The sequence below is a fragment of the Salmo salar genome, chromosome 29 (assembly GCF_965601325.2).
Source record: "Salmo salar chromosome 29, fSalSal1, whole genome shotgun sequence".
NCBI lineage: Eukaryota > Metazoa > Chordata > Actinopteri > Salmoniformes > Salmonidae > Salmo > Salmo salar.
The window spans coordinates 25,082,246-25,108,643 of NC_138319.1; the positions used below are offsets into that span (position 1 = coordinate 25,082,246).

General features: G+C 41.1%; 1 protein-coding gene across 1 annotated transcript in view; it reads right to left on the reverse strand.

The window, feature by feature from the left end:
* The window catches only part of LOC106590429 (histone-lysine N-methyltransferase 2C), a 206,257-nt gene extending 181,256 nt beyond the window's left edge, over positions 1-25,001 (reverse strand). The window contains exons 1-2 of the mRNA XM_082970632.1: positions 24,140-25,001; positions 14,316-14,477 (exon numbers count right to left, since the gene is read on the reverse strand). Coding sequence (XP_082826758.1) covers positions 14,316-14,476 — 161 coding nt within the window. The 5' untranslated portion in view covers position 14,477; positions 24,140-25,001. The remainder of the gene's footprint in view (positions 1-14,315; positions 14,478-24,139) is intronic.
* Positions 25,002-26,398: the final 1,397 nt, after the last annotated feature.

Genomic DNA, 26,398 nt, shown 5'->3' on the forward strand with positions numbered 1-26,398 from the left:
GCCTCCACCTTCTTGGGGTCTGGCTTCAGGCCTTCAGCTGTCAAAAGATGTCCCATGTATGTAATACTTGTGAACCTGAGCTTGACTTTGTCTTTATTCAGATTCATCTCACTTGCTCTTTGTAAGAGCTAAGTCAGGTTGTGGTCATGGTCCACAGCCGTATACCAGGATGTCATCAGCTATGACGCTTATTCTTGGTAGTCCCTGAAGTGCATCATGTTGCCTTCGCTGATATTCCTCTGCAACTGGATTTCATTCCAAAAGGTAACCTTGTCCACCAGTATCTACCAGTGGGGGTCCAAAATGTGATGAGGTAACTATCTTCATCCAAACATACCTGACAGTACCCATTTTTTGCATCCCGAACCGAAAAGATCTTTGCTTTTGCCAGGCTAGGCTGTATCTCTTCAATGGCAGGCATTTGGTAATGTGCCCTACATAAGGCTTTGTTCTGGGCACTTGGTTCAAGGCAGACTCTTATTTTCCAGGTTTTCCCACCACAACCATGTTGCTTATCCACTTAGTAGGTTTGGTAACCTTCGTAATGACACCCGGTTCCTCCATTGAATCAACAGCCTTCAGAATCTTTTCCTTCAGTGGAATGGGGGGTTCTGCGGGGAAGCTGTTGAACTGGTCTAACAGACTCATCCACCACCAGGCGAAGCTCACCTGGCAGAGCTCCAATCCCTTCAAAAATGTCCTGAAACTGTTTCAGTATTGCCTCTGAGGTGCTCGAGCCTGATGGGACATTTTGTTTTTCTTTAGAGCTGATGTGATGAATGACATGTTGGTGGTTGAGATGTAGCAACTTAAGGTTTTCACACATTTCTGCTGAAAGGAGAGGCTTTTGGAAGGTTTTCACCACTTGGAACTTTAGCACGTTTCCCCATCATGATTGGCTTGTAGTTCACACTCCCCTACTGGTGTAATAATCGAGCCATTGTACAGCCTTAGCCTTGCTTTGCTTGGTTGAGGCTTTGCATCTCCATTCTGCATTACTTGCATAAAGTCTCTGTAGCTGAGTATATTGACAGTTGAGCCACTGTCTAACTGGCATTTGATACTGCTGCTTGGATCATAATCACAGTTCTCACATGTCAGTGGGGTAAGCTTTAAGTGTGTAAACCATTTATCTTTGCCACTTTGAACAGAATTAACATCTGTCATGTTTAGCATGTCTGCTTCTTCATCATCATTTTGATCACTGCATGTATCCTGTTCTAGCAGATTGACAGGCTTACTTTGTCTGTCTGTACACTTCAGCAAAATGGTTCTTTTTTTCCCCACAGAATTTGCATATAACCCCATATGCTGGGTATTTCACTCTTGCGTGTGTTGATCCATCTTACGTGCACCCTTCTTTGTATTTTTACGCCTTACATCACTGTGCCGATGAATTATGTTTCCATTTTCTATCGACATGGTCTCTGTATTTGTTCTGAGTGGCATAATTGACAGATTCTGCCTGTTCAGGGACAGTGTTCATCTTTTTTAATTGGGTCTGCGTCTGTTCACTTGCTCTGCATATATCTATGGCTTTATTCAGAGCTTAAGTTGTGGTTAACGCAGTATACTTGCTCTTATCTTTACAGCCAATCACAAGTCTGTCTCTGATCATTTTGTCTCTCATTGACCCAAAATCACATGAATCCGACAATTGACGCAACCTCATAAAATATTGACCACACGTCTCTGCTTGAGTTTGATCATGTGTTAAAAATGAATCTTTCATAAATCACATTACAGGTAAGTTCAAAATGTCTTTGCAAACCGTCAAGGAATTTCTTTAAAAAATGTTCTATCCTCTTCCCCCAGATCTAGGTGACGCTGAAGCATATGGCACTCTTCCAATAACACTGAGCAGTGTTGCCACTCTCACATGAGGGTCTTTATCTAAACCTGTAGCGATTTCATAATTCTCCTTCTGATCATGGAAGAACAAACAGTTCTGATACAAATCGAATTCATGTCCATGGCGCTAGGCACCAGAACTTGACTGAGAGACATTGCATGCTCTTTGTCCTCGCTCATTTGTTCCTCTTATTCAAGTTTTTCCCGTAGCGCTCGACTTCTTCAAGCTCTGTCAAATTAGTTGTTGATCATTGCTAGACAACCATTCTCAGGTCTTGCCATAGATTTCCAAGTAGATTTAAGTCAAAACTGTAACTCGGCCACTCAGGAACATTCACCGTCTTCTTGAAAAGCAACTCCAGTGTAGATTTGGCCTTGTCATTTAGGTTTTTGTCCTGCTGAAAGGTGAATTCATCTCCCAGTGTCTGGGGGAAAGCACAAACCAGGTTTTTCCTTTAGGATTTTGCCTGTGCTTAGCTCCATTCCGTTTCTTCTTTAACCTGAAAAAAATTCCCCATAACAATCACAAGCATACCTGTAACATGATGCAGCCACCACTATTCTTGAAAATATGGATAGTGGTACTCGGTAATGTGTTTCACTTGCAGCAACCATAATACTTTGTATTCAGGACAAAAAGTGAATTGCTTTGACACATTTTTTGCAGGATTACTTTAGTTCAGGATGCATGTTTCTGAAAATGTTCCTTCTGTACAGGCTTCTTTCTTTTCACTCTGTCAATTACAGTGGAAGTCGGAAGTTTATACACTTAGGTTGGAGTCATTAAAACTCATTTTTCAACCCAAAAAAAACGTACCCGATTTAATCTGGTTACTACTCCTGCCCAGAAACTAGAATATGGATATAATTAGTAGATTTGGATAGAAAACACCCTAAAGTTTCTAAAACTGTTTGAATGGTGTCTGTGAGTATAACAGAACTCATATGGCAGGCCAAAACCTGAGAAGATTCCATACAGGAAGTGCCCTGTCTGACAATTTGTTGTCCTTCTGTTGCATTTCTATCGAAAATACAGCATCTGTGCTGTAACGTGACATTTTCTAAGGCTTCCATTGGCTCTCTAAAGCCGCCAGAAAGTGGAATGGGGTGTCTCTGTCTCTGGGAAAAGTACAGCAGCTCTGTTTGTGAGTGGTCAGCCTGGGGACAGTGAGAGTGAGATGCGCGTTCACGAGACTACTCCATTTTTTTCTTTCAGCCTTTGAACGAATACAACGTTGCGCGGTTGGAATATTATCTCTATTTTACGAGAAAAATAGCATAAAAATTGATTTTAAACAGCGTTTGACATGCTTCGAAGTACGGTAATGGAATATTTTGAATTTTTTTGTCTACCCTTTGGATAGTGACCTGAACGCACGAACAAAAGGGAGCTATTTGAATATAACTATGGATTATTTGGAACCAAAACAACATTTGTTGTTGAATTAGAAGTCCTGGGAGTGCATTCTGACGAAGAACAACAAAGGTAATCCAATTTTTCTAATAGTAATTCTGAGTTTAGTGAGCCCCAAACTTGGTGGGTGTCAAAATAGCTAGCCGTGATGGCCGAGCTATGTACTCAGAATATTGCAAAATGTGCTTTCGCCGAAAAGCTATTTTAAAATCTGACACTGCGATTACATAAAGGAGTTCTGTATCTATAATTCTTAAAATAACTATGTATTTTGTCAACATTTATCATGAGTAATTTAGTAAATTCACCGGAAGTTTTCGGTGGGTATGCTAGTTCTGAACATCACATGATAATGTAAAAAGTTGGTTTTTGATATAAATATGAACTTGATTGAACAAAATATGCATGTATTGTATAACGTAATGTCCTAGGAGTGTCATCTGATGAAGATCAAAAGGTTAGTGCTGCATTTGGCTGTGGTTTGGGTTTATGCGACATATATGCTTGCTTGGAAAATGGGTGTGTGATTATTTGTGTCTATGTACTCTCTTAACATAATCTAATGTTTTGCTTTCGCTGTAAAGCCTTTTTGAAATCGGACAATGTGGTTGGATTAACGAGAGTCTTATCTTTAAAATGGTGTAAAAATAGTTGATTGTTTGAGAAAATTGAATTGTGGTATATTAGTTGGTTTTGTATTTCGCGCCGTGCGATGCCATTGGCTGTTGGCTAGGGGTTCCGCAGGCGGAACGGGGTTCCACTAGCGGAACGTCTGTCCTCAACAGGTTAACAAACTATAGTTTTGGCAAGTCGGTTAGGACATCTACTTTGTGCATGACACAAGTCATTTTTCCAACAACTGTTTACAGACAGATTATTTCACTAAATCACAATTCTAGTGGGTCAGAAGTTTACATACACTAAGTTGACTGTGCCTTTAAACAGCTTGGAAAATTCCAGACAATGATGTCATGGCTTTAGAAGCTTCTGATAGGCTAATTGACATCATTTGAGTCAATTGGAGGTGTACCTGTGGATGTATTTCAAGGCCTACCTTCAAACTCAGTGCCTCTTTGCTTGACATCATGGGGAAATCAAAAGAAATCAGCCAAGACCTCAGAAAAACAATTGTAGACCTCCACAAGTCTGGTTCATCCTTGGGAGCAATTTCCAAACGCCTGAAGGTACCACGTTCATCTGTACAAACAATAGTACGCAAGTATAAACACCATGGGAACACGCAGCCATCATACCGCTCAGGAAGGAGACACGTTCTGTCTCCTAGAGATGAACATACTTTGGTGCGAAAAGTGCTAATCAATCCCAGAACAACAGCAAAGGACCTTGTGAAGATGCTGGAGGAAACGGGTACAAAAGTATCTATATCCACCCTAAAACGAGTCCTACATCGACATAACCTGAAAGGCCGCTCAGCAAGGAAGAAGCCACCGCTCCAAAACTGCCATATAAAAGCCAGACTATGGTTTGCAACTGCACATGGGGACAAAGATCATACTTTTTGGAGAAATGTCCTCTGGTCTGATGAAACAAAAATATAACTGTTTGGGCATAATGACCATCGTTATGTTTGGAGGTAGGTTAGTATTGTGGAGTAACTACAATGTTGTTGATCCATCCTCAGTTTTTTTCTTTCACAGCCATTAAACTAACTGTTTTGAAGTCACCATTGGCCTCATGGTGAAATCCCTGAGCGGTTTCCTTCCTCTCCGGCAACTGAGTTAGGAAGGACGCCTGTATCTTTGTAGTGACTGGGTGTATTGGTACACCATCCAAAGTGTAATTAATAACTTCACCAAGCTCAAAGGGATATTCAATGTCTGATTTTTCTATTTTTACCCATTTACCAATAGATGCCCTTCTTTGTGAGGTATTTGAAAACCTCCCTGGTCTTCTTGGTTGAATCTGTGTTTGAAATTCACTGCTAAACTAAGGGACCTTACAGATAATTGTATGTGTTGGGTACAGAGAGGTAGTCATTCAAAAATCACGTTAAACACTATTATTGCACACAGAGGGAGGCCATGCAACGTATTATGCATCTTGTTAAGCACATTTTTACTCCTGAACTTAGAGGCATGCAATAACAAAGTGGTTGAATACTTGACTCAATACATTTCAGCTATTCATTTATTAAATATGTAAAAATTTCTAATAACATAATTCTACTTTGACATCAATGAGTTATTGTGCGTAAGCCAGTGACACACAATGTTTTTTAAATTATATTCAGGCTGTAACAAAATGTGAAAAAAGTCAAGGGGTGTGAATAATTTCTGAAGCCACTGTAGCTGCGCTAACAAAGGCTTGTTGCACGCCACTCACTTACTGGCTGTCATGTTGCAAGTAGACAATCTAGGGCTGTCCCTGATCTTGGTCGACCAAGAGTCGTCTGTTCTTACGACCAAACGATTTGTTGACATTTTTAAACGTGTATTGTTCCATACATTGACACATCCTGTCCTGTGCGTTTTAATCAAAATCAACTATATTTCACTGAGCTTGTGTGATGCTTTAAGCACATTGTGATTAAATAGTTAAGACACACAAATGACCAGAGGGAGTCCGACCAGTGCCGGGCCAGGCTCAGACCTGCTGCGCTGTTCAAAAAATAAATAAAAATAACACAGCGAGTGACTGACTAGCAGCGGTTGTCTCACTCTCTCCTTCCTGCTGCAGCGACCACCAGAGAACATCAAAGTGTTTATCGTGCTGTCAGTGTTGCTGAAGCAGAGCAGTTCTGTTACAGAAATCCCTATTCCCTAAACCCTTGCGCTCTTAACTTTGAAACGTGTATGCATCGCATGCACGTGACCAAAGACCTATTCGCACGTGACTATCATTACTAGAGAATGTTGGTTATGTAATTATTACTCCACAATGTACGTTATTCAGACGGGATGTTTTTTTCCAAACTGCAACCTGTAATTCTTTATTTCTTCCCAATAAATTGACAGTTATGCCAGAAGCCTGAAGTTTTTTTTTTATTCTAGGCGTGAAGATACAGTATTTCAACATGTCCAGGTGATATGGCCACACTGATAACTCAAGCTTGGTTCCAAGTTTCTAAACCATACCAAACTGTCGCCATATTTGAATTGAGGAAGTGTGATAATAATCATTAGGACATTTGAGCAATCTGCAGTATGTCCTAAATACCCCCCAGCCTTCAGATTTCAGCTAAACAGTGCAATTGCACTTCAGATACGTTAACCTCTATGGGCTAGGTGGGACGCTTGCGTCCCACCTACTCAACAGCCAGTGTAATCCCGTGGCGCGATATTCAAATACCTCAAAAATGCAAAAACTTCAATTTTTCAAACATATTACTATTTTACACCATTTTAAAGACAAGACTCTCGTTAATCTAACCACACTGTCCGATTTCAAAAAGGCTTTACAACGAAAGCAAAACATTAGATTATGTCAGCAGAGTACCCAGCCAGAAATAATCAGACACCCATTTTTCAAGCTAGCATATAATGTCACATAAACCCAAACCACAGCTAAATGTAGCACTAACCTAGGACATTATGTTATACAATACATGCATGTTTTGTTCAATCAAGTTCATATTTATATCAAAAACCAGCTTTTTACATTAGCATGTGACTAGCATTCCCACCAAACACTGCCGGTGAATTTACTAAATTACTCACGATAAACGTTCACAAAAAGCACAACAATTATTTTAAGAATTATAGATACAGAACTCCTCTATGCACTCGATATGTCCGATTTTAAAATAGCTTTTCGGTGAAAGCACATAGCCCGGCATCACAGGGCTAGCTATTTAGACACCCAGCAAGTTTAGCACTCATCAAAGTCAGATTTACTATAAGAAAAATGTTATTACCTTTGCTGTCTTCGTCAGAATGCACTCCCAGGACTTCTACCTCAATAACAAAATGTTGGTTTGGTCCAAAATAATCCATCGTTATATCCAAACAGCGGCGTTTTGTTCGTGCGTTCAAGACACTATCCGAAAGGGTAAATAAGGGTGACGAGCATGGCGCAATTCGTGACAAAAAATTTCTAAATATTCCATTACCGTACTTCGAAGCATGTCAACCGCTGTTTAAAATCAATTTTTATGCCATTTTTCTCATAAAAAAGCGATAATATTCCGACCGGGAATCTGCGTTTAGGTAAACAGACAAAAGAAAAGAAAGCATTCGGTCGACTCGGGCACGCGCCTAAGCCCATAGTACTCTGAGCGGCCACTTGCCAAAAGCGATAAAGTGTTTCAGCCAGAGCCTGCCTCGATATCGTTCAGCTTTTTCCCGGGCTCTGAGAGCCTATGGGAGCCGTAGGAAGTGTCACGTTATTGCAAAGATCCTCAGTCTTCAATAAAAAGAGCCAAGATGAAACACAACTTCTCAGACAGGCCACTTCCTGCATGGAATCTTCTCAGGTTTTGGCCTGCCATATGAGTTCTGTTATACTCACAGACACCATTCAAACAGTTTTAGAAACGTTAGGGTGTTTTCTATCCAAAGCCAATAATTATATGCATATTCTAGTTACTGGGCAGGAGTAGTATCGGGTACGTTTTTTTATCCGGCTGTGTCAATACTGCCCCCTAGACCTAACAGGTTAAAGCTTTGGATGCGAAAGTGAACATATACATTTCCAAACCTTTTGGTCAGTTGTATGCTGCTTTGTGATCTATTAACAGCAAGGGTTGCATAAAAAAGGCTCAATATTTGTTACTGATGCATTTGGCAATATTTAAGTAATAAAGTATTCCCTGTGACAGTTGATATATAAAATGGCCCACGTGTAGCCTGTGACTGACCGGCTCAAAAATCAGTCTTAGGTAGCAAAATTTGAAATTGTTTTTTTACATTGGATAAAAGTATAGACTCAGAGCTACAAAATGGTATATCATACACTACAGTTGAGAAACAATGGGAAAGTAATTCTGCTTTGAATGTTGATAAACTTGTAAACTCACTTTTGAGAAAATGGCCTTTGAATGTTTTGGTACTACTACTGGAGAGCCCTTCTTTCTCTACACCGATTCATCATCGTTCATCATAGGTTGTTTTGATGTTATCCAGAGGTTGGTGACTGCAACTGTGCTGTCAGATTGTCAGTTCGTAAATTCAGAGCGTTTCACTCTGAGCGTTTAGAGCGCACACTGGACGCTCTGGGCGATGAGTAGGGTTGATCCGAACGTTCTGGCCTCACAACTGCAGCCAAGCACCCAAGCTAAATGGCTAACATTGGCTAGTTTGCCAGCTACTTCCAGACACAAATGAGATCATGGTGACCATTTTACTCGCAGAGCTGATTAGGCTGTTTTCATGTTATCCAGAATGTTGGTAACTGTGCTGCTGGTAAAAATTGAATTGTGCTTTTATGCCGACATTTACTGACAACGGCCATATTCAACGCGTGTTTAGCGTTTGTAAATTCAGCAGTTATTCTGTGCTCTGGCACACTCAGATGAGAATGCTCAGAAATCGGACTACATAGCCAGACAATTTACGAACGCACCTGAAATGGTTACTTGCATAGTGGAGTCTTTTGTTAAGACATGTAGCTAGCTAGCTAAGTAAACAATTAACCATAATCCCAACTCGTGACATTACTACCCTGCATGAATCTGCAGGTTTCTAACCAACTAGGTTCAATGTTAGCTAGCCAAGCAAATGGCTCTGAGATACGAATAAGATCATACATGTATCGTAAGCTAGCAAGCCAGCCAGCTAACAATAGCTAACAGTACACTAACTTGAAATGAAACCACTTTGTCAAAATTAGAAACGTGTAATAGCTGAAAATGTAGCAAGCTTAGACTATTTTACCCGTATACATCATTCATGGATGGACACGTCTCCTGTCGGATGCCATGGTTGCCCTTAGTTTGAAGATGTGATCTGGAGATTGGTGTTTTCTCCATCTCCTTAACTACCATACTCAAATTCCACTGATTTCAAAACTCCGTCCTCCAGAAAGTGGAGAGCAACACTTATGCAGTTTTACTACACCATACATTTTTTTAAAAGCGGAGTTCGACACGAGGGTACCTAGACATACCGGAAAGCTCAAATAGACAGAAGCGTGCCTACCAATTCGAATTCTCGGCATGTCCAGCCCACTCATTATCTCAGCCAATCATGGCTAGCGGGAAGGTTGCTGTTTTTTTTCATGGCCAAACCAACTAGGGTCATAATTTAACAATTTTATTCGTACTTACATTTGGCATACAAGTTTGTTATTAAGGCACATAAAAGTTCACATGTTCCAGAGGCATTTCTGCCAAAAAAAGGCATTTGAATGTTTAATTTTTTTTTATCTTCTAAATGGCTCTCCTGTGAAGTAGTGACATACGCTTAGTTTTCTGAAATGGATCACACAGCTTCTGCGCAGCACTTAGTTACATTTATCGAATCAGTTACTGTTTTCTTGCACAAACCGCGAGCAACACCTGTCAAACTCAGACATCTCTCTCAAAACACAGGTATGTTGATTCACATGGGACTAGTATTACCAAAGGACATTGGAGTTTGTTACTCTCCTGCGATGTAAAAATTACTGACATGGCAGATTGGGACAGAACCAAAATTACAGAAGTGGTGTTTTGTTCTAGTGCACATAATTACATTACCCGAACTCCCCCAGTAAAAAGAACACCGTCTGAATAGGGCACAATAGGGCCTGACCTATAGCTTATCATAATCACATCAATGAATTGGTTATAACAAACTCTGAACACGTGAAACATGACAGCAAAATGAATGCTGAGGACGTGACAAACTCGAAAATGGTGGAATGTTTACTGGTTGCTCAGGAGGTAAAGGGAAAGTCAGATGTGTGGAATAAACTTTACTAGTTGTGGAAAATACTTGAGATCACGAAAAAGAAGGTAAGGAGCAAACGCTGTGTGAATATTGTGTCTGCCAAACAGGTGCTGTATAGATTACAATATAATTTCTGACCTTTTGGAACAATGTAAACACTAAATAAATAAGCGTACCAGAGAGTCCATTGTAATGTTTTTTTGTTAAGCCTTTATTACAGGAAAGACTAAAAACAGTCGCATTCATTCATGAATGGTTAATTTATTGTTTAAGGCAATTATTCAAGGCTCGCTATATTTTAAAACTAAAATGGCTTGATTGCATTTCAAAATCATGAATGACTCATATGCTGTGTAATGACATGAATTATGGATTCAGTAGCCTATAAGTATTGAAATATAGGCCTAAGTAAGTTACGGTATTAAGACTATACAGGATGCGCTCTTAGGCCTACATACAGCTCAATGTTGGCTATACTAAGCCTACTAATGATCATGACCTTACATATGATCATTATAATAATAGTAATAATAAGATCAAGAAAGATTTGCGTTATATTTTTTCTGACAATTTGGAACAATGTAAACACTAAATAAATGAGAAATAATACCAGAGAGGCTGTTCTAAAAACACAAAGTGCAAAGCCTTAATTAGAGCAAAGATTTAAAAAAGCTGCATTTGTGAAATTGCTTACTTACGGAATCAGTAGGCTACTAAACAAACAAACGGGCAACAGAAGCAGGATGTCTTATTCCTGTAGATGCATATGGATGATTTATAAAGCCAGGCACATTTAACAATTAGGCTATTGATTATAGACCTAATTAAGTTGGGGTTTCCTCTCTCCTCACTTTTCTTAGACAATGATACAAGGGCTGTTTTCTCATTTCCTCATTCTACTGCTGCCTCCGCCACATTGTTCTCAACACCAATATGCTGGTTAACTTTGCTATTATACAAATAGCAACATGGTCTAGGAAAAGGCGCCAACCCAACAGCGCACTAATGTGTTTCTGAACCGCAAACAGCGACCACTAGCGCATTTATTATAAAATAATATTTTTTATTAGTGTTGCACCATTGTTTATGGTTATATTACATAAGAACAATTGCAGTAGCACGTCTTAGACTGATGGACTGTTCCATCCCCACCACAATGGATCAGTCCACTCAGACAGGCGGGAATCAGACAGGTGTTTTGTACACCATGATATATTTTTTATTGCTACTGCTCGACTAAAGAAACCTTGGGTCGACCAACAGCCTATCGACCAGTCAACCAAATGGGTTAGCCTTAAGCTAATCGCATCCTTCATCTGAAGACCAAACCTCCTCCCCACAAAGTTATACAGACCATCTCCTAGAGTTGTTCTTGATTGGTTTAGTGATAGATGGTATTCTAGTGATAGATGGCATGCAATACTTTCTCTCCTGTATGAGTCTGCCATGTGAAAGGATGAAAGTGGGGATATCTCCGAGACAAAATGTAACAACCGGAAAGGAAAAACATGAAAAAAGACAGGTACATTGTCAGTTTCTAGGCAGTGTCTCTGTGACGGAGAAGTCCGTCACTGGTGAGGGCAGTGTTTGGTACACTAGCACACTACAGTGGTAGGCTTGATTACCAACAACGACGAGACGGCCTACAGGGAGGAGGTGAGGGCCCTCGGAGTGTGGTGTCAGGAAAATAACCTCGCACGCAGCCCCCTATCTACATTGACGGGACAGTAGTGGAGAGGGTGGAGAGTTTTAAGTTCCTCGGCGTACACATCACGGACAAACTGAAATGGTCCACCCACACAGACAGCATGGTGAAGAAGGCGCAGCAGCGCCTCTTCAACCTCAGGAGGCTGAAGAAATTTGGCTTGTCACCAAAAACACACTAACTTTTACAGATGCACAATCGAGACATCTTGTCGGGCTGTATCACCGCCTGGTACGGCAGCTGCTCCGCCCATAACCGGAAGGCTCTGCACAATGCATCACCGGGTGAAAACTACCTGTCCTCCAGGACACCTACACCACCCGATGTCACAGGAAGGCCAAAAAGATCATCAAGGACAGCAACCACCCGAGCCACTGCCTGTCCACCCCGCTAACATCCAGAAGGCGAGGTCAGTACAGGTGCATCAAAGCTGGAACCGAGAGACTGAAAAACAGCTTCTATCTCAAGGCCATCAGACTGTTAAACAGCCATCACTAACTGTGTGATGTGGCTGCTGCCAACATACTGACTCAACTCAAGCCACTTTAATAATGGGAAAATTGATGTAATCAATTTATCACTTGCCACTTTATATGATTTATATTAGATAATGTTTACATAACCTACATTATTCATGTAATTTGTATATACTGTACGCCATACCATCTACTGCATCTTAATGTATCACTAGCCACTTTAAACAATGCCACTTTATATAATGTTTTCATAACCTACATAACTCATCTCATATGTATATACTGTACTCTATACCATCTACTGCATCTTGCCATCCTGATGTAATGTGTCACTAGCCACCTTAAACAATGCTGCTTTATATGTTTTCATACCCTACAATACTCATCTCATATGTTTATACTGTACTCCATACCATCTACTACATCTTGCCTAGGCCGTTCGGCCATCACTCATTTATATATTTTTATGTACATATTCGTATTCATTCCTTTACACTTGTGTGTACAAGGTAGTTGTTGTGGAATTGGTAGATTACTCGTTAGATATTACTGCATGGTCGGAACTAGAAGCACAAGCATTTTGCTACACTTGCATTACCACCTGCTAACCATGTGTATGTGACAAATAAATTTGATTTGACACAGTACATACATTTTACACTTTATTCTTACCTCCCGTCAGTAACAGTTTATGGTATAAAGAATATACAGACAAGCGTTCATGTTTAATTTAAGCAACGTTTATTGTACTTAATGTTATGGATGAGCGTATTGTTTGTTTGGTTCTGTTCCTCTATCTCCATCTCTGTAGCTTCAGGGTATGCTGGGATAAGGACAAGAGCTACGGTAATCGGGCTGGCTTTGTAGTGCCTGTCCCGAATGGCTCGTTCATGTGAATGGGCATATTGGAAGACTCCATGTCAGTAGGGATGGGATTTTCTAAATGTGTTATATTGGTATATTGTATCATGAGAAACATGTTGCAAGGTATATAATTCATTATGTTTAGCTGAGTGAAAAATGTAGGCTTTGATGAAGGTAATTGCTTAATGAATAAGTGCTGGGTATGTTCTGATGGGAGCGGCTTCCCCTACAAAAGGAGCCTCTCTTTCAGTTCAAGGGGGGAACCATTTTGGATTGAGCTGTTGATGGGGCGGCATTGTTTTTAAGCTGTCCCCATAATGTATACTTTGGATGGCAGTACTGTTGTTTTTCTTCCGGATTCACTATGTAAATAAACACCCTGCACAGAAGTACTTTTGCAGCTCTGCCATCTTTTTATTTGATAGAGGTTAGGTTTTTCAGTTTAGCCTTCTGGCCTACTCTACGTGACAGTCTCCTTGAGTGCCGAGGGGCCGCCCGGCTTCCTCGGAGCCAATGCACCTCAAAACACGAGTGGCTCCTCAAGGTGGAATCTCGGCTTAGGTTGGCTCCACGCCACACTTTGTGACGCCCCGCTTCCCTCTCCAAACACACACATACCCCTCCCCACCAGCAACGTTTGGGGATAGCTTGGGTTATACATGTAGCCACAGCAGCACATATCCCCTTCCTTGCACTCATGATTCATTTGGGAGGCCGCGTAGTGGGAGATGAAAACGCTGGCAGATTTAATAATTCATGGTACTTAATAAATTCATTTAGAGGACCTATGGGGTTGTGGGGCTGAGGGAGATGAGTATCACCAATTTTAAAAAAAATTTTAAAATTGTCCACTTTGAAAGAAATGGCAAGATTACTGAAGAATTCCATGAGTTGATTAAGTAATAAACCTGAACCAGCCAAAGAGACATCTGTCGGTAGACTTAATGGTGTTTTTAACATCTACGATAATAATTAATTCTACCTTTACAACCCACAACCACCCAAAATGAAGACTCCCGCCACCCCCCCAAAACAACCAAACTGCTTAGTAAAATACATCCAGTAGATCATCACAAGACCAGATGCCACAGGGACCAATGAAACACAGGAGGGCAACACCATCAGCCAAGGCGTCAAAACAAAGCATCACACCAAGATTAGAGCGCAGAAGGACCTACTTCTTTCTGGGTGTGGGTAATCCAGAGCCTGCATCCTTACGAGGCCGGCCACGGGGGCGCCGGTCTGTGGGGGCAGGGGAGGGGGTGCGCCCCCCAGTACTGCTCAGGGGAGTAGACGGTCCGTGGTCAGAGGGATCCAGACTCTTGTTCTCTGATGACATTCTGCGGACCAGGATGGAGAGCATAGAGAAGAGGAGAGAGGAGACTAGTTTATTAATTGAACCATGGACATCGGATTGGAGCTGCGGGGATATATTTGTCTTGCTAGGTAAGATAATCAAATACCAAAGTAGATAAAAAGAAACCAAACAAGATGTTTTCTGTTAACACACAACCTGTATTGTAAGGTGCCCCGTTTGAGTACGCCATGAGACACAGTGGACTTCTACTGAAATCCATCCACACACACACAGTACATTCAGAAAGGCCTTGTTCTGAAATGGATTAAACAGGTTTAGAGATTACTGAAAAGAAAATTGAAAAAAAATATCCAAATTACATAAGTACTCAGACCCTTTACTGAGTACTCTGTTGAAGGACCTTCGCCAGCGATTACAGCCTTGAGTATGACGCTACAAGCTTGGCATGCGTGTATTTGGGGAGGTTATCCCATTGTTCTCTGCAGATCCTCTCAAGCTTTATCAGGTTGGATGGGGAGCATCCAACCTGAGTGTGTGTGTGTGTGTGTGAGAGATATATCTCACACACAGTACTACTCAAAAGTGGACACACACACACACACACACACACACACACACACACACTCCAGGGTTTTTATTTTTACTATTTTACACAATTGTAGAATAACAGAGAAGACATAACTATGAAATAACACATATGGAATCATTAGTAAAAAAAATGGTTCAACAAATCAAAATATATTTTATATTTGAGATTCTTCAAAGTAGCCACCCTTTGCCTTGATGACAACTGTGAACACTCTTGGCATTCTCTCAACCAGCTTCATGAGGAATGCTTTTCAAAGAGTCTTAAAAGGAGTTCCCACATATATTGAGCACTTGTTGGCTGCTTTTCCTTCTCTCTGCGGTCCAACTCATCCCAAACCATTTCAATTGGGTTGAGGTCGGGAGATTGTGGAGGCCAAGTCATCTGATGCAGAACTCCATCACTTTCCTTCTTGGTCAAATAGCCCTTACATAGCCTGGAGGTGTGTTGTGTCATTGTCCTGTTGAAAAAATAAATGATAGCCCAAACCAGATGAGATGGCGTATCGCTGCAGAATGCTGTGGTAGCCATGCTGGTTAAGTGTGCCTTGAACTCTAAATAAATCACTGACAGTGTAACCAGCAAAACACCCCCACACCAACACACTTCCTTGTCCATGCTTCACAGTGGGAACCACATATGCGGAGATCCGTTCACCTACTCTGCGTCTCACAAAGACAAGGCGGTTGGAACCAAAAATATCAAATTTGGACTCATCAGATCAAAGAACAGATTTCCACCGGTCTAATGTTATTTGCAGCAATTCGACCATGAAGGCCTGATTCACACACTGAACAGTTGATGTTAAGATGTGTCTGTTACTTGATCTCTGAAGCATTTATTTGGGCTGCAATTTCTGAGGCTGGTAACTAATGAATTTATCCTCTGCAGCAGAGGTAACTCTGGGTCTTCCTTTCCTGTGGCGATCCTCTTGAGAGCCAGATTCATCATAGTGCTTGATGGTTTTTGCGACTGCACTTGAACTCTCAAAGTTCTTGAAATTTTCCAGATTGACTGACCTTCATGTCTTAAAGTAAATGATGGACTGTCGTTTCTCTTTGATTATTTGAGCTGTCCTTGCCATAATATAGCCTTGGTCTTTTACCAAATAGGGCCATCTTCTGTATACCACCCTTACCTTGTCACAAAACAACTGATTGGCTCAAATGCATTAAGGAAAGAAATTCCACACATTAACTTTTAACAAGCACACCTGTTAATTGAAATGCATTCAAGGTGACTACCTCATGAAGCTGGTTGAGAGAATGCCAAGAGTATGCAAAGCTGTCATCAAGGCAAAGGGTGGCTGCTGTGAAGAATCTCACTTTTTTGGTTACTACATGATTCCATGTGTTATTTCACAGTTTTGATGTCTTCACTATTTTTCTACAATATAGAAAAGAGTAACAATAAAGAAAAACCCTGGAATGAGTAGGTGTGTTCAAACTTTTGACTGGTACTGTGTGTATATATATATATATATATATAGTCCACTAGTAGGCACATTGATATTGGCTACGAATGGCAAAATTTGATGACATAAGGATCTTTCAATGCAACATATCCCATTTCCCAACCCGCTTGGAGCCGTGCTTGAGCCCAGCCGTTCCACGTTTGTTTGATTCCACCACCAGCACACCTCATTCAACTAACCAAGAGCTTGATGATTAGTTGAATCAGGCATGCTTGTGCAAAAGTTACAACACAATGTGTAACAACACAAAAGTTACACAACTCAACTTGCTTTCACATACCTCATGATGCAAAGCATGCAGAAACACATAGAAGACGGGCCAGGATGGCCATCACTGTCACAGCACTCCCCCTCAACTTTGACGAGCAAATTAGCTGGGTTTACCACCCCTTAGGCCACCAACAACTACCACAGAATACAGAAGATCTAGCCTCCACTTCAAATAACAGAAAATTAACAATAGCAACTACAACAACTGCTTGATGAAAGGCACAACTGTACAGTGGACAGACCAGTGTCAATTTAGCAGAGCTAGGTAAGGCGAGCTCTAGCACAAGAAAGAGGGGAAAGGAAGAAAGCAGACGTTGACTCATCTGTAATGTCTTCGAGACCAGATGTGCTAAGTCTCGCATTGGGGGACATCTCCGTGCTGCTTGGCAGCATCGCTCTCTACTGCATAAATTAATTTTGCCATTTTGTTAAGCACAGTCATGCTGGGGTGGAGAGAATGAAAAAATTAGAGAGAAAATAAATAGCAGGGTCCCCCGCTGTGCGTCTGTAACAGCTTATTTTATTTTACTAGGTCTCGAATGCACTGCTAGAGCCAAGTGGCTGTTCAGCCTCACAACATCGCTGGGCAGACCACAAACACAGACTATGAGCCTGCTGGCCTGCTTGAAGGGTAGGCTATGTGCCTATGGCACCAGAAACAGAAGTGGATATTACATGTTTATAACTTCAGTATTGGCATTTCAAAGGGTCCACCTCACATCACAGACCCATTCCCACTAACAAGATCTTTGGGACATCACGGAGCATAAAAACATGGGTTCTCACATTTAAGGACAGATGCACATATACATATCACACACACAAAAGTATGTGGACACCCCTTCAAAACGTGTGGATTCAGCCATTTCAGCCACACCCGTTGCTGACAGGTGTATAAAAATTGAGCATGCAGCCATGCAATCTCCATAGACAAACATTGGCAGTAGAATGGCCTTACTGAAGAGCTCAGTGACTTCCAATGCCACCTTTCCAGCAAGTCAGTTCGTCAAATTTCTGCCCTGCAAGAGCTGCCCCGGTCAACTGTAAGTGCTATTATTGTGAAGTGGAAACGTCTAGAAGTAACAACGGCTCAGCCGTGAAGTGGTAAGCCACACAAGCTCACAGAACGGGACCACTGAAGGCTGAGGCGTGTTGCGCATAAAAATTGTCTGTCCTCAGTTGCAACTACCAAGTTCCAAACTACCTCTGGAAGCAACTTCAGCACAAGAACTGTTCTTCGGGATCTTCATGAAAAGGGTTTCCATGGCCGAGCAGCCTAAGATCACCATGTGCAATGCCAAGCGTTGGCTGGAGTGGTGCAAAGCTCTCCGCCATTGTACTCTGGAGCAGTGGAAGCGTGTTCTCTGGAGAGATGAATCACGCTTCACCATCTGGCAGTCCGACGGACGAATCTGGGTTTGGTGGATGCCAGGAGAACGACACCTTCCCGAATTCATAGTGCCAACTGTAAAGTTTGGAGGAGGAGGAATAATGGTCTGGGGCTGTTTTTCATGGTTCGGGCTAGGCCCCTTAGTTCCAGTGAAGGGAAATCTTAATGATACAACATACAATGACATTCTAGATGATTCTGTGGTTTCAACTTTGTGGAAACCGTTTGGGGAAGGCAGTTTCCTGTTTCAGCATGACAATGCCCCCGTGCACAAAGCGAGGTCTATACAGAAATGGTATGTCGAGATCTGTATGGAAGAACTTGACTGGCCTGCACAGAGCCCTGACCTCAACCCCATCGAACACCTTTGGGATGAATGGAATGCCGAATGCGAGCCAGGCCTTATCGCCCAACATCAGTGTCCGACCTCACTAATGTTCGTGGCTGAATGAAAGAAAGTCCCTTCAGCAATGTTCCAACATCTAGTGGAAAACCTTCCCAGAAGAGTGGAGGCTGTAATAGCAGCAAAGGGGGGGACCAACTCCATATTAATGTCCACAATTTTGGAATGAGATGTTCGACGAGTAGGTGTCCACATGTAGTGTATGTGGTTTGCTCGAGACGTGGCTGCCTTGGCCCTGCTTGTTTGCTGTTGTAGCCCTCTTATCGGAGGTAGTGTCGTAGGCTTGGCCAACAGAAGACGTCAGTGACAGAGGGAGAGTAAAAGCTATTCCACAAACTTAAGGGGGGAAAATAATATTTGTTTATGCAGTAAGCGCTGTAAAAACATGTAGATGCAAAATTAGGGCTATTTCACAAAGCAAATTTGTTACAGTAAACATTTGATGTAATGTAGCAAACATTTGGAGTAGATACATCACTCACCATAAAGGCCTATTGTGGGGACACCTTCCAAATCATATGACAAAAAAAAATATTAACATCATTAATGTAAAGGTGTTTGTATGTGTGGGGGGGTTATTCTCAAGCTGCCAGGTCACATGTCTCAATCTTGAACTAGATATTTCCCTCTAACACAATCCGTTGTGTTTGTCAAGTTGTGGTGAAGGATGGTCAGGAGACATTTGTTGTGTTCATTGTAGAAATAAACATTTGAAATGTAAAAACAAAATGATTTCTTATTGGATGCGTTCTGGAATGTATTCAGTGAAGTGAAACAAAATGTTAGAAACATTGCAGTCAAATGTAATGAATAGAACTAACACAATTACCTATGAGAGAGTACATTTACATGCACACTAATAATTAGATATTACAACGGATTATGGCAGTAGGCAGGTTATGCAATAGTCATGTAAACATCTTACTCTGCTTATCTTAAATCAGCGTAAGGTCAAAATTGAAGTAAATATACAGCGATTAAAACAACATTTTCTGAGCAATATTTTACATTTTTAGGACATGTAAACACCCGCGTTCCAGCAGTATATTTTTATCTGCACATGTGCTACCACCAGCCTAGCGAGCCTCCCTCTTTAGCACGAGTGAAGCGAGTTCGGAACAATGTATGCCTCTTAGAAGAAGTAGTTCTCACATACAAACTTTATATGTTCAAACTCAGAGTCAAATATGCTTCCCAAAAAAGGAATATGGATGCTGTGGTAGAACATTTATTTTGATTGCCGATTTTCTGCATTTATCAGTGCCATCAGGTAGCCTGATTTCAGACGTAAACATGTAAACAGGATTATTAGGGAAATCGTTCTTCTTGCAAAGCATGTAAACGTTTTAATCAAACTAGTATATTAAATCGGACTATCCACAATAAATCGCATTATTGTGTGCATGTAACCGTACTCATAGTGCATATTACAGACCACAACACCTGTTCTACACTATAGGCCTAACCTTCTACATAAACGTTCTGTAACGTTAAACCCTCCTAAATAGGCCCCTCAAATCACCAATTTCTTCCTACTGAACACAGCAATGGTTGCACAAGCATTAGTACGACAAGGAGGGGCCTGCAAGCAGCTAAGTGGGTGTTGACGATTCTCTCAGCTAATTTAACAACCACGACCATCACTGCCACAACAGTTTGCAATCCATTTCTGCAACGATGCCAAGAGACTGTAGGCTCTTAAGAATGGAAGACCAGCATGCCTTTTTTTAACCTCAAGACTTCCTGAATGTCATTTTATGCCTTTCAAAGATTTGCTAGAATGCACTATATAGCAATCCGACACCCTAAGGATGACTAATTTCTCCAACTGATAGGTTTATCTTCACCATTAAGGGTAGCTACCAAGAGGCAATAATCTCCAGAATCTGTTTATTATTATTATTTTTGTCATAACAGCCTCACAGATATAGTTCTGTTGACATGGAGCCCAGTCAGCATTTGCACTGTAAGTGACATAGGAATATGTGTTATGAATGTGGTATGAAGTCCTTATGTATTAGGTACCCTTCAAACAGTGAAAATAGTGATACTAAATAATCTTCCTTCTTGACGTTATTGGTGTCCTTTGAGCTTTGCAAAAATCATGCTCAAAACTGAAACCCTCCGGCTTCTATTACACAGGCAGCCCAATTCTGATCTTTTTCCCAATAATAGTTTTTTGACCAATCAGATCAGTTCTGAAAAAATCTTAGGTGAAGAGATCTGATGTGATCGGTGAATAGATCAATTAGTGGAAAAAATATCAGAATTGGGATGCACGTGTAAACACAGCCTCAGATTTCACCTGTGTGGCACAATGGTCTTCGAAACAAAGTGGGGTGTTGAGACCTATCATGTCAGGGAGGACTGCATTTTTTCCAGCCCTCCATCTTCGCTAGGTTCCAAGTAAGCACTACAGGACCATGACATGTTTTAGACTGATTGCATTTGCTGTGGTGAAATGAAGATTAATTGAGCCATTCCATGTCCTATATTCAAGGATCTTCCCTGAATTTCCCTGCCATGTCATCCTATCACTCTTCGACAAAACAGTTATGAAAACTTCATGGTCGGCTTCCCAAACAAAGATTAATTTGAATCCAAGGAACCAGCCTTCAAAGTTCCTTAAACAGTAGCCATAAACTGTCTACATTCACACAACGTTAAAGCCAAATTGTCCAAGTCAGACATCTCACATTTTAATGATGACATCAGACCTGGAACACTGACAACACTGTTTTTAAGATGGTAAGTGACGACTAATGTTCTCAACTCCTCCCACCTCTGCTCCAATCAATAAAAGCTTCCTGGTGTGTGTTCCTTGACAACGTCCTCCACTACTGACAATCCTCTTCCGCTCGCTTTCTGCACACTGTCCTCCACTTTTACCTGTCTGCAACATTCCGTCTTCATCGTCCTTCCCTGACTAACAATGCACATAGCTTCTGATAACATTTTCCTTAGCTCTTCACTGTCTTAAATGCAATTTATGCTTGATCTGAAAATGTGGTCAGAGATGTCGTATGACGATATTGCGGAACCTCTGGTGACATGCAAAGGCCAAATTAAACTCCATACCGCATCGCCATGCGCCTCAAATGGAACAATGCAGAGGGCTCCGTATAGCTCCACATTGACATGATTGGTTGACAGTAGGTGGGGGCGGTACATCCTGTATAAAAAAACTCACGTCATTGACAACTTCCTTCACAAAAGCTCTGCTCCGCTAAGCGCAAGAAGTATGAAAGCCAGGACATCTGCAGAGGCTGCATCGTAGTAAATGCTGTACGGCCACTTCAGACATCGAAAAGACCACGCAGAGCCTTTTACATAACGCTGTGGCACAGAGACAAAAATGGATCAATATGAAATGAGACATCACCTTGTTATTCTTGGTTCTACGGCTTGACTTCACAAGTCTAACTCACATTTTAACTTATATCATACCAAAGTCGCAATAATCACAGGATTAATCTGACATAGTGGGAACGCTAGTTTGGGTCTTTAGCAACTTTGTGACAACATATTGGAATGAAACCCCAAACTAGCATCCCTGTGTCACCAGGATGTCCTCATAAGGATGGGCATTTGACATTTGACTGTTCGAGTACTCACATGATTTTCTGAGTACTCGAATACATAAAAGCTGTTTTTAGAACAAGGCTGTGGGGTTTTACAGATAACATATCCTAATTGCAAATTGGCTTATATACAAAAGTATGTGGACACCCCTTCAAATTACTGGATTTGGCCATTTCAGCCCCACCCATTGCTGACAGGTGTATAAAATCAAGGACACAGCCATCGAGGACACAGGAACTTCATGAAACGGGTTTCCATGGCCGAGCAGCCGCACACAAGCCTAAGCTCACCATGCGCAATGCCAAGCGTCGGCTGGAGTGGAGTAAAGCTCGCTGCCATTGTACTCTGGAGTAGTGGAAGAGCGTTCTCTAGAGTGATGAATCACGCTTCCTGTTTCAGCATGACAATGCCCCCGTGCACAAAGCGAGGTCCATACAAAAATGGTTTGTAGAGATTGATGTGGAAGAACCCTGACCTCAACCCCATCGGACACCTTTGGGCTGAATTGGAACACAGACTGCGAGCCAGGGCTAATTGCCCAATATCAGTGCCCGACCTCACTAATGCTTGTGACTGAATGGAAGCAAGTCCTTGCAGCAACGTTCCAAGATCTGGCAGAAAGCCTTCCCATTAGAGTGGAAGCTGTTATAGCAGCAATTTCATATTAATGCCCATGATTTTGGAATGAGATGTTTGACGAGCAGGTGTCCACATACACATCTCCTTCACTCCAGAATGCCAGCACATTGTAAATATGGTATTGGAACTGACCCTGTATATAGCTAGCTTACTTATCGTGTTTTTGTTCCAGCTTGTTGTTTTTAGTACTACATTGATATTGATTACTGCATTGTCAGGTTTAGAGCTGGCAATAAAGGCATTTCACTGTACTTGAATCTAAAACTTGAATCTACTTGTACATCACCAGGTAACACAGGAGGTTGGTCTCACCTTAATTAGGGAGGACAGGCTCGAGGTAATGGCTGGAGCGGAATAGTATCAACTACATCAAACATGGTTTTCGTGTGTTTGATGGCATTCCATTTGCTCCGTTCCAGCCATTTATGAGCCATCCTCCCTCAGCAGCCTCGATTGCTAGGTAAGGAGTTAGGATTTATTCGTTGATTTGAGAGACGACCATATCGAACAGAATCAGCAGCACTTCTGTCTATAATAACAACTGGATTCCTTGGTTGTCAAGGGCAGGATCTGCATGCAGTGCTGTCTTGAGGTTGAATGCAAAAGAAACATGACTTAAAAAGTTGGGCATAGTTATTGAGAAAATATATTGCAATTCGTGGTTATAATAAACACTGGACTCTCCTCATGTCCTATCAAGAGCCATAACGCGTGTGATTCTCCAATTTAGGCCGTGGAGACCTACTGGGTGTGCAAGCGTTTATTCCAGCCCATCACCAATACCTGACCTGATTAAAATAGTCAAACAATCCTGTATCTTGAGTCTGGGCCATAACATGCAATGCCAGGTGTTGCTAAAGGGCTGGAATGAAAAAATATCCTGGACTGGAGTTGAAGACCTCTGGTTTAAAACGTTCAGGCTCTAATATGCTTAGGTCAAAACCCATAGGCGCAGTTCAAGAGTGGGCATTGGGATTGAATGTATGTTGTTCAAAACTCTGAAAACACAACTTTTTGACTGCATCATTTGATGGTCACAACCCTGCCAAACACTATTGCTTGATCTTCTTGAGTGAGTAGCCGAACCATAGGGTTAAAGTCTCATTAAAACTGAAATGTAAATGCTGAGTTGCCGGCCGTTATGTTGAATTCTAGTACGAAATAGTTTTAGCGAGAAGCTGCGCTCTTCAAAGGCCATATTATAATCAAAATTATAACAGAGAGAGCGCTCTACGGTAACATGATTGGCCACACGGAAATCTTGAAGGGGGCTGGTTCTCACTGCACGTCTGAAAACACATAACTATGAGTAAAATATAGAGAAATACATTACAGCTTACCTTTTAGAACCTAGAAGTGTAGATGTATTTCCTTCATGACCTTTAAAGCAATATGAGAAATGTCATACTTTCGTTTAGTATAAGTGGGGTAAGGGGTGTCGCTGACTCGTTCATCCACCAATTCAAAAATATGGGGGAAGTGACCAGTGCACTTTCGGCGCCTCAAAACCATACAAACTGTTATATCCTTTTATGTATTCTTCAGTTTATTGGCTTCTTAAAAAGTACGTCAATCAGTGAACATTACTACTCTCCCATCGACCACCAAGATTTACTTTCTGCCAGAAAACGCATAAGAATTATAAAATACATCCCAATCGCTTCTTCAATTCTTCACAACAAAATTATTGCAATTAAGATAGATCCACAACTTGAAAAATCCCACAAAATGTTTGTAAAAGCTTTAAAACTATCGAGAGAAATTAAAACGCTTACGGAATTGATGCAATTATTTTTTTTCGCTTCCAGACAACTTAAACCAGTATTAAATCCAACAAGAAACTTTCTCCATTGATGTCATATGGATAAGATGACTGATATAATTTCTTCCGTTGAAACATTCCTGTCAAAATATAGAAAATGTATAAGTTTTCTTCAAAAAATGTGAAATTTAAAGTTGAAGCTTTACTCCATCATGGTGGCCATGTTTAGGATAGACCTAAGCACTGCCTGTCAACGTTCGTCGCGGAAATAGGTCCAATTAAACATTAAGTAAGACGTGTTAGATCAAATAATGGTCGAACAGGAATAAACCATGTTTAAAAAAAAATAAGCTTATACATATGTATAAATAAAAACACATGTCAATTGTAGCATTTTGCGTCAGACCGCGTAATACATGTTATGAAAAAAGTCTCACTGACCCTGCGGAGTGATACATTGGAGCACTATCCAGGTAAAGAGACTTCTCAGTCATCAGCCAAGAACTCTCAAAACATAGATCTGGAGTTCCTAAATAGAGTGGACGGGATTCTGTTTTGCCTAGCCATGCATTCTCTCAATTTCGATTCTTATCTGCTGGTTTTATTCAACAGTGCACAGAGGCAACATAACTGTTATTTTGTGTTAAGTTATTATGGTTGCATACAAGTAGGTAATTCTTTTATATCTGTTGCTACAACAGTCCTTATTCTCAGAGTTATCACATTGTGGAATAGATTATTATTGGTAATGTCTATTGCTAAAATACATTCATATAAAATACAACACAAAGTCTCTACTGTACTAGCTGGTAGGAATGCATAACATAATTAATTGCATTTTGCCTTACACAACAGAAAAGTATTAGGATAACTGTGGGAGTTCTGATCGTTATTAATGGTGTACATGGCATAACATATTATAAGTTGATAATTAAACATTTAGGTATCACACACACACACACACACACACACACACACACACACACACACACACACACACACACACACACACACACACACACACACACACACACACACACACACACACACACACACACACTTATAGCACGGGATAAGGCATCCATTTCTTTTTCGTAAAAGTGAATCACAAATTACATTAAATCACCATGCGTCAACTTCCTTGAGATGACAAATAAGACTTCCCATACATTCATCAACATCCGCCAATGATACTATAGTGTTACATTTTCTATTGATTCTGCTCAGCCCTTTTCATTAGATTTATTTTTCTCACTAATTAGTGGGATGCTCTCTGAGGGTCAAGGATGGGATGGAGGAAGTCCAGACTGGTCCAGGTGCAGGAGGAAATGAGCTTCATGGGTTGAAAGAGGTTCCACTGTCTAATAGGACAGTGCTTCACTGATTCGCTGAGTCCCTCAGAGCTCACTTATATCCTCCTTTTATGTCCTCAGTTGTGTGTGTGCATTTGGGTCAATGAAAGTGTGCTTCTTCTCTACCGTGAGAGCCCGGTTAAGTGTGTTGAGGGGTAGGACTCATATAGTTCAGTTGTTTGTTTTCTGTGGGTTAGGAGAATATTCCATCAACGTTCCACCAAACATATACAGAACATGGTTGCCATGTTCTCCGAACATAAGATATTATTGATCTAGACACTTTTCATGGGAATGTTGCAAGAACATGTGTCCAGCATTCTGTGGGTTAGGAGAATATCCCATCAACGTCCCACCAGCATACACAGAACCTGGTTGCCATGTTCTTAGAACATAAGATATTATTGTTCTAGACATGCTTTGTGGGAATGTTGGAAGAACATTTATTTGTCCAAAGAAAAGTTCATTACACATCACAGAGCCAA